The sequence below is a fragment of the Carlito syrichta genome, unplaced genomic scaffold, assembly GCF_000164805.1.
Source record: "Carlito syrichta isolate Samal-C Ts95f unplaced genomic scaffold, Tarsius_syrichta-2.0.1 Scaffold301530, whole genome shotgun sequence".
In the NCBI taxonomy this organism is placed as follows: Eukaryota; Metazoa; Chordata; class Mammalia; order Primates; family Tarsiidae; genus Carlito; species Carlito syrichta.
In genome coordinates this window covers 206,150-216,169 of record NW_007245626.1, presented here as the reverse complement: position 1 = coordinate 216,169, position 10,020 = coordinate 206,150, and the positions used below count along the sequence as shown (strand labels likewise).

Genomic DNA, 10,020 nt, shown 5'->3' with positions numbered 1-10,020 from the left:
CGACATGATCGTGTACCTTGAAAACCCAAGAGAATCTGTCAAAAACCTCCTTACACTGATAAAGGACTTTGGCAAAGTCTCAGGATATAAAATAAATGTGCAAAAGACAATCACATTTCTTTACACCAATAATAAACAAACAGAAACCCAAATAAAAACCACAATTCAATTCACAATAGCCACAAAAAAAATGAAATGCCTTGGCATCTTCCTAACCAGAAACGCGAAAGACGTTTACAATGAAAACTACAAAACACTGCTCAAAGAAATCAAAGATGACACAAACAAGCGGAAATATATCCCATGCTCATGGATTGGAAGAATCAACATTGTGAAGATGTCCATTTTACCTAAGACAATCTACAGATTTAATGCAATATCCATCAAATTGCCAGCAATATTCTTCTCAGACCTAGAAAAAACAACACAGGAATTCATATGGAAACACAAACGACCAAGAATAGCCAGAACAATCCTCAGCAAAAAAAACAAAGCAGGTGGTATCACATTACCAGTCTTCAAACTTTACTATAAAGCTACAATAATCAAAACAACTTGGTATTGGTACAGGAACAGGCATATAGACCAATGGAATAGAATTGAGATTCCAGAAGCAAGACCTCAATTTCTCAACCAACTTATCTTCGACAAAGCCTCCACCACCTACCATTGGGGAGAGGGGAACCTATTCAGTAAATGGTGCTGGGAAAACTGACTGACCACATGCAGAAGATTGAAACAGGACCCCTATCTATTCCCATACATAAAAATTAACTCTAAATGGATCAGAGACCTAAATGTAAAACCTCAAACCATAAGAACCTTAGAAAATGAAGGACATACCCTCATGGAAATTGGACTGGCATCCTATTCCTGAACAAAACCCAAAACTCACAGGTCATAAGAGATAAGATAGACAAGTGGGACCTTATTAAACTGACAAGGTTCTGCAAAGCCAAAGAAACCATCAAGAGAGCAGGGAGACAGCCTACAGGCTGGGAAAAAGTATTTGCCAACTCCAGGTCTGACAAAGGCTTAACATCTTGGATCTACAAGGAACTCAAACGTGCTGAAAAGAAAAAAACAAACAACCCCTTTATAAAATGGGCAAAAGATATGAACAGACACTTCTCAAAGGAAGACATACCAGCAGCCAACAGACACATGAAGAAATGTTCAACCTCACTAATCATCAGGGAGATGCAAATCAAAACCACACTGAGATACCACCTAACTCCAGTCAGAATGGCCATTATCAATAACTCAAAAAATAATAGTTGCTGGAGAGGGTGTGGCAAAAAGGGAACACTTCTACACTGTTGGTGGAAGTGCAAACTAGTGCAACCTCTGTGGAAAACAGTATGGCGATTCCTAAAAGCTCTAAATATTGACCTCCCGTATGACCTCGCAATCCCCCTACTGGGATTGTACCCTGAAGAACTCAAATCACTCTATAAAAAAGATACCTGCACACGTATGTTTATCGCAGCATTGTTCACAATAGCAAGAGCCTGGAAGTAACCATGCTGCCCATCAAAAGAGAACTGGATTAAAAAAATGTGGTACATATACATGATGGAATACTATGCAGTCATAAAAAAGAACAAAATCATGAATTTCACAGCAACCTGGATGAAACTAGAGTCTATAACACTGAGTGACCTCTCACAGAAACAAAGATCTGAGTATCACATGTTCTCACTCATATAGTGGACCTTGAACATCCAGCATAATACTATAAGAAAATGACTGACAGTGGTGGGAAACTAAGGTGGGGAGGGGAAGGGAGACGTGATTAATGGTAGTAAATAACTGTCTGGGGACGGGGAGACACCTCTTATCAACAAGGGTGCCTGAACGAAGCATATTTGTATACCTAACCCTTAACTGTACCCCACAATATCATAATAAAAAAATAATGACTTAAAAAAATAAATTAGCCGGGCTCGGTGGCTCAGCCTGTAATCCCGCACCTTTGGAAGTCTGAGGTGAGTGGATTGCCTGAGTCTGTGGGTTTGAGACCCACCTGGGCAGCGAGACCTCATCTCTACAATAAATAAAAAAATCAGTCGGGCGTGGTAGCGCATGCCTGTAAGACTCGGAAGGCTGGGGCGGAAGCATCACCGGAGCCCAGCAGGTCGAGGCTGCGGTGGCCGGGAGTGGCCACTGCACTCCAGTCTGGGCGACAGAGTGAGATTCCAACTCAAAATTAATTAATTAATTTTTAAAAAAAGAAAGAAAACATTTTTCTCACAAAACCTAGGTTTTTCCCAAAGTGATTATTCAGGTTAGTATAACTAGTAAACAAATATTCCATTACTGTCTTATTAAATTTTGTTCTGCCTTATAATACAGACTAATCTGTGTTAAGTCACCTTTGGTCCAGGTGGTGGAAAAAGAACAAGGAAACACAATTAGCGGTTATATGAACTATCACTGAGAAGAAAATTATGGAATCCTAGCAATGTTTTGTTTATATCCTCTGTTTTGCAACTTAGGCCTAACAGCTAAGAAAAAATTATTAACTCATCTCAAGGGTGAATAAATTTATTGATGCTTTAGGTAGTAAACGAGGAACTCATTTCAGCACAAAGGACTTGGAGTCAATGGGATATCATTTTTGTGATTCTCTCTTGGACTATTGTGATCCTGACCGGACCAAGGTAAGCAAAGTTCATTTGATAATGCATCAGACTCCAGCCTAGCAGATAACAAAACCTACCTATGGGTCAATGGCAGTTTTTTTCCTTTTAATTTCCTTTTAATGTCCTAACAGTGTTCTTATGTTTTTGATACTCAGTTTCCCAATAACTATTATTCCTGGTATCTACAAATATTCAAATAATTGAGTTAGGAAATAAAATTATTTTATAATGAACTCATTTATCATTTCCCCTAGTATTATCAGTGTCTGAAAGAATTAGAAGAGATGGAAAAACATATAAACTTAGAAAAAGTCTTGGAGGATTCAGATACTCCTTTAATGGAAATTACATTGGATCTGGAGTCCAGGTAACTCAAGACTATTGAAGTAATGCAATTTGTTGTCCTGCTTTACTAGTGTATTATTCAGTTCTTACTGAAAACCCTAACTGTAAGTGGGGGACATTTCTTCCATGTACATTGTTTTGACCAGACCTCATTAAAACTTCATTTGATTTATTCTTTTATTGAAGTATTATGAGCATTACTATGTACAGAATACTTAATTGTATGCAAAAGGGGTATCAAATATTTTCGTTTGCTGTTTTTGTTTCTCTCTTTTTAAAATAGACTTTATTTTTATTTTTTTAGAGTAGTTTTAGGATCCCAGCGAAGTTGAGTGGAAAGTACAGAGAGTACATATGTACCCGCTCTGACATGTGTACAACCTTCCACATTATCAGCATCTGTGACCAGAGTGGTGCATCAAGGACACGACATTATCACTCAAAGTCCACTGTATTCATTAGGGTACACTGGTGTCGTACATTCTATGGTTTGGGACAAATTTATAATGGCACATTTCCACTATTATAGTATCATACAGAGTATTATCACTGTAAGAATTCACCCTAAGAATCACCTGTTCATCCCTCCCTCTCTCCTAACCCCTGGCAGTCACTGATCTTTTTACTGTCTTCACAGTTTTGCATTTCCAGAATGTCATATGGTTGACATCATACAGTATGTAGACTTTTCAGATGGGCGTCTTTCACTTAGTGATATTTATTTACATTTCTTTCATGTCTTTTGATGGCTTAAGAACTCGTGCCTTTTTAGCACTGAATAGTATTCCATTTTCTGAATGCGCCATGGTTTACTTATCCACTCACTTACTAAAGGACATCTTGGTTGCTTCCAAGTTTTGGCAGTTATGAATAAAACTGCTGTAAATATGCATGTGCAGGTTTTTGTATAGGCATACATTTTGTACTCCTTTGGGTAGATACCAAGGAGCATGATTGCTAGATCATAAGGGTATTTTTAGTGGATTTTTTCCTTCAGCATTGGAGTAGATTGCTGTCTCTTTATTTTTAATTTTATTGAGGTAAGAACACTTCATATAAGATTTATCCTTTTAAGTTGTTAAGTGTACAATATTGTTGTTGACTCTTGGTACAGTGTAGAGTAGATATCTAGAGTGTATTCATCTTGCTTAACTGAAATATTGCCTGTTAATTAGAAACGCTTACTTCCCCCAACATTCCACTTTTTTTATTTTACAAATTTGACTATTTCAGATATTTAATGGAAAAATCATGCCATACTTGTCTTTCTGTAACTGGTGTATTTTACTTAGCATAATGTCTTTGTGGTTCATCCATGTGACCCATACTGCAATATTTCCTTGTTTTTAAAGTGCAGTACCCTTTCACTGTATGCACACAAGCACATTTCTTTATCCATTCACCTTTCAGTGGGTATTGAATGAATGCCACATCTTGGCTATTATTAACAGTACTGCAACAAACATGATGCAGTACTGCTAATATCTCTTCAAGATGTAGACTTTAATTCTTTTGGATAAATGTGGTGAAGTGGGATTGCTGGATCAGATGGTAATTCCATTTTTAGCTTTTTAAGGAACCTTCATACTGTTTTCAGTAGCAGCTGTACCATTTTGCATTCCCACCAACAGTGTACTAGGGTTTCAGTTTCTCCCCATCCTCCCCAACAGTTGTCTTTTGTTTTTTGATAATAGCCAACCTGACAGATGTGAGGTGATATCTCACTATGGTTTGTATTTGCATTTTCCTGATGTTTCCTGATGATTTGCATTTTCCTGATGAACACCTTTTCATGTACCTGTCGGTCATTTGTATGTCTTATTGTAGAAATATATATGCAAGTATTTCGCCCATTTTTAAACTGGGTTATTGGGATTTTTGCTAAGTTTAGGAGTTATATATTTTGGAGAATAATCCCTTATCAGATACATGGTTAACAAATATTTTCTCCCATTTCATAGGTTGCCTTTTTGCTCTATTAATTGTTTCCTTGGTTGTACAGCAGCTTTTTAGTGGTATAGTCCCACTTATTTATTTTTGTTTTTGTTGCCTGTGTTTTGGTGTCAAATAAATGAAATTATTGCTGAGATCAGTGCCATGGAACTTCACCCCTATGTTTGGGAATTTTTCAGTTTCAGGTCTTTTTTTTTTTGAGTTGGAGTCTCACTCTGTCACCCAGACTGGAGTGCAGTGGCCGCTCCCAGCCACCACAGCCTTGATCTGCTGAGCTCCAGCAATACTTCCGTCTCAGCCTTCCAAGTAGCTGGAACTACAGGTGCGCACTACCACACCTGGCTAATTTTTTGATTTATTGTAGAGATGAGGTCTCACCAACTTGCCCAGGCGGGTCTTGAACCCACGGGCTCAGGCAATCCACTCACCTCAGCCTCCCAAGAGTTTCAGGTCTTATATTTAAGTATTTAGTACATTTTGAGTTGGTTCTTCTGTATAGCATAATTGTCCAAGTTCATTCTTTTGCATGTGGCCATCCAGTTTCACATCATCATTTGTTGAAGAGATTATCCTTTGCCCATTGTGTATTCTTGACATCCCTATTGAAGATCAGCTGATCGTATACTTGTGATTTATTTTGAACCTGTATATTCTATCCCATTGTTCTATGTGTCTATTTTTCTGTCAGCATCATACTCTTTTGTGTGCTGTAGCTTTATAATATAAGTTGAAATCAAAGAAATTGATGACTCTAGCTTTGTTCTTTTTCAAGATTGATTTACCTATTAATGATCTGGGTTTCCATATGCATTCTAGAATTATTATTTTTATATTTCTATTAAAAATGACATTGGGTCTAGACACAGTGGCTCATACCTGTAATCCCAGCACTTTGGGAGGCCAAGGCCAAAGCATTGCCTGAGCCCAGGAGTTTGAGACCAGCCTGCGCAGCATGGCAAAAACTCGTCACTGCCATAAATTTAAAAAAAATTAGCTAGGCATGGTGACTTGTACCTGTGGTCCCAGCTACTTAGAAAGGTTGAGGCAGAAGGATCACCTGAACCCAGCAGGTTGAGGCTGCAGTAGCTGTGGTCATGCTAACTCCAGCCTGGGCAATAGAGTGAGACTGACTCTAAGCAAGTAAGTAAATAAATAAATAAATTTTCAGAGCTAATTATACCCAAGACAGCTAAGAAAGTCCCCAGACATGGAATATTTATTCACTTGTTAACAAATATTATTGAGTTCCTACTATGTGCCAGGTACTATTCTCTCTCTGATAGAGTAATGAGCCAGACAGAAAAAAGGTCTACTTTTCTGAAGCTTACATCTAATAAAAAATTCCCAAACGTTTACATCTCTCCACACATTCAGAAAAATATCTATTTCTTTTTCTTTTTTTTTTGAGTTGGAGTCTCACTCTGGCACCCAGACTGGAGTGCAGTATCCGCTCCTGGCCACCGCAGCCTCAACCTGCTGGGCTCTGGCGATCCTTCCACCTCAGCCTTCCAAGTAGCTGGAACTACAGGCACACGCTACCATGCCTGGGTCATTTTGCTTTATTGTCGAGATGAGGTCTCACCAATTGCCCAGGCGGGTCTCGAACCCATGGGCTCAGGCAATCCACTCACCTCAGCCTCCCAAAGGCGCAGGATTACAGACTGAGTCACCGAGCCCGGCTGAAAAATATCTATTTCTAACCTATGTGGAACTACCAAACATTGAAATCACCTTTTAAAACATTCTTCTTATAATTAGAACTTTTAAACCATTTCGATAGATGATAAAGTAAAAACAACAATTAGAATTTTAAAATGCCACCAAAACATTTTGTAATTTTTTTTTTTTTAGTTGTCAAGTTTCTGACAGTTCAGAATCCAATGACTCTCAGACTTATCTTCTCAAGTTGACTTCCCAGGTATGATTGAATATTTTTGTTTATAGTTTGAATATGCTAAGTAGGTACTCTTCTTATTGTGACCAACAATCATGCAGATGTGTAACTATTATATAGTAATAGTTGATATTTTATGATTGTCTACATACTCTTAAATCATAGAATTTAATAATCTTAGGGTTTTTTTAAATTCTAACACTCTTTCTTTTTCATTTATTTATTTTTTGAGTCAGTGCTTCACTCTGTTGCCCAGACCAGAGTGCAGTGGCACACTCACGGCCACCACAGCCTCGACCTGCTGGACTCAGGCAGTCCTTCTGTCTCAGCCTTCCAAGTAGCTTGAACTACAGGTGTGTACCACCATGACTGGCTATTTTTTAAAAAAATTTATTTATTGTAGAGACAAAGTCTTGCCATGTTGCCCAGGCTGGTCTCGAACCCCTGGGCTCAGGCAATCCTCTCACTTCGGCCTACCAAGGTTCTGGGATTATAGGCTTGGGGCACTGCGCCTACCCCTAACGCTCTTACTTTTTTAGGTGAGAACAATTAAGAGCCAGAGAGATTACATTACTTCTCAAAAGCTATACCACTCGTGATTGACTGAGGTGGCAGTCACACATATCTCCTGATTGCTAGCCATAATTATTTATTACTCTACTATGTATTGAGCTCCATCTATGTATCAGGCACTGTCTAAGTGCTAAGGGTAGAGCAGTGAACAAAATGAGACAAATGCTTTCACTTTGTTAGCTTGTATTCTGGTTGGGGGAGATATGCAATAAACAAGATAAATAAGTAAAATATATGAGATATTTGATTAGGGTGAGTGCCTGAGGAGGAAATTAAAGCAGGAGAAAGGGAAATAAGGGACTAGGTAGAGATTGCAGTTTTGGATAGGGGTTACCAAATTGAAAAGGTGGAACTTAAATAAGAACTTAAGGGAAGAGAGAGAGCCGACACTAGGTGTGTTAGCTGCTTTTTGCTACTCAACAAACAACTTCAAAACCTCAGTGGCTCACAACAAACTTTTACTTTCTCACTCATGGGTCCGCTCTACTAGACTTGAGTATGTCTGGTCTTGGCTTCAGGGTACAGATTTAGGTCAGTGATATTCCACATGTTTCTCATTTTCCTTGGACCAGACATTACCCAGACACTGATCCTATGGTAAACACAAAAAGTGTAACAGGAAAAACCAAGCAACATAAGTCTATTTAAAGTTACATTTCCTCCTGGCAACTATATGTCATATTACAACCAGACCTCATGGCATATTCACTAACATTCCATTAGCCGTAGTTCAGTCACATAGCCAGGCCTAACATCAATAGGATGGGGAAGTATACTCCATCTGTGGTAAGAGGTGCTACCAAGTGGTGTGGCCAAGACTGGAGGGGTTCAATCCAATTCCAGGGGAGTGAAGAATTAGAAACAACGATCCAATATTCCAGAGCCATCCTTCTGGGTTATGGTTATTCACCCTCCACCTGAATACACATGTACTAGTACTTATGCCCGCTCCAAAACTCCCTGAAAGTCTCATCCAGTCATGGCATCAGCCTTAAAATCTACATCATGATCCACTTCAGGTCTGGAGTCATCACCTTTTGATCCAGAAACCTGTGAAATAGCAAGGCAAGTTATCTTCCCCCCCCACACACATACACATATACACTTTATAATGGTGGAATAGAGGTAGGAAAATTATAATGAACACCCTCACTCAAAAAAAAGAAGAATGTAGCAATTACTGAGCCAAAACAGTTCTGAAGTTTTACTGTGCAGATGTATGAGACATACTCTCTTCTGGGGACTAGAGAGTGTTTCTTGATTAGACTCCAGTTATGCTTCCTGTAAATGACTCCCAGGTCATTTTTCTCTGTGGCTCCTGGCTCCATTCTTTGAAAGTTCTTTCCTTTCTGATTATCTCCCCTTGTCAGGTAAATGTTAATGTAAAAATTTTAATGGAAATATACTAGTTTGGTTTAATATCTTTAAAATAGATTGCAGTGAAGTCTGCCTCCCACCAACTAACCCAGCTTTCCAGCTCTGTTCTCTGGAGGCAACGCTGTGATTAGTTTTTTGTTTTTTGTTTTTTGTTTTTTTTTCTCCATGTCCTTCAGGAGAGAACCTCTGCAGATAGAAGCACATCTGTGATATAGTCTTGCCCCTACTTTTTAGAAAAATACACCTTTAATTTTTATATAATTTTAGGTTTATAGAAAAGTTGAAAAGATAGTGCAGTGTTCCTGTACACCCTTCACCATCTCCCTGGCCACTTTTCAAGACAGCTCTGAGCATATGCTTTTCTGGCAGCTGAACAACATTCTCAGCCTGCTTTCTACCTGCAGAAATTTGGAAGATCAAACAGTCCTTTTGCATTTTGCATAGTGACAGTGCTTTTAATTCAGGCTGACAATATTTTTGCCACTGCAGCTTTTGCAAAAACTATAGGTTTTATGTATATTTGATTCCAGTATGTGACCTTATAGGTCAAAAGCACACTCACAATTCTTTTTGAGATATGGATGGGTAGGTGGGTAGATCGATTATTCAAGCATTCTGTGATACTTAATCTTTCCAAGAGCCATTTTGCCCAACTTTAGGCTTAGATCCTACCTTAATAATGTCTAATGTTTTAACAAAGGATGTGTATTAATTTTGTGGGTTATGAATCTGAATTTTGCCACTTTTGCTGTATACCATTCATTAGAAGTGAGTCACTTTGTTCAGCCCACACTCCAGAGGGAAGGATTACACAAGGGCATGACACTAAGAAACATTACATGGATCTACAGAGGCCATCTTTGAGACTGCCTACCAGAGATGTAAAAGTCATAACCTTGATTTGACCTTTGCCTTAAGGTTCTATTGAAGTCAGTGTGCAAGTTCTAGAATTTTGGACGCTGTTTTTCCTCTCAATTCAACTCCTTTGACCAATTCTTTTTTGAGCTAATTTCTCTCTTCTAGTACTTTATCAAATGAAATTAGCAATGACCATCATACACTGCTAAATATTCTACCTCAAAACCTCTTTGTCTGATGACCCAAGTCTGTTAGGTAGATTTTTTTGTTCTTCAAACTATTGCTGAAGACAGTTTTACCAAATATTTCATTTCTACATAATTAGTGTCATCATTTTTCTTTCATTTATTTATTTTTAATCAGCAAGTAAAAGTT

The 10,020-nt window shown here is 38.3% G+C and overlaps 1 protein-coding gene across 1 annotated transcript in view; it reads left to right on the top strand.

Moving 5' to 3' along the window:
• Positions 1–10,020, top strand: part of AGBL3 (ATP/GTP binding protein like 3) — a 99,362-nt gene that overhangs the window by 26,075 nt on the left and 63,267 nt on the right. The window contains exons 5-7 of the mRNA XM_008054804.1: positions 2,563–2,663; positions 2,900–3,012; positions 6,795–6,861. Of these exons, the coding sequence (XP_008052995.1) occupies positions 2,563–2,663; positions 2,900–3,012; positions 6,795–6,861 (281 nt within the window). The remainder of the gene's footprint in view (positions 1–2,562; positions 2,664–2,899; positions 3,013–6,794; positions 6,862–10,020) is intronic.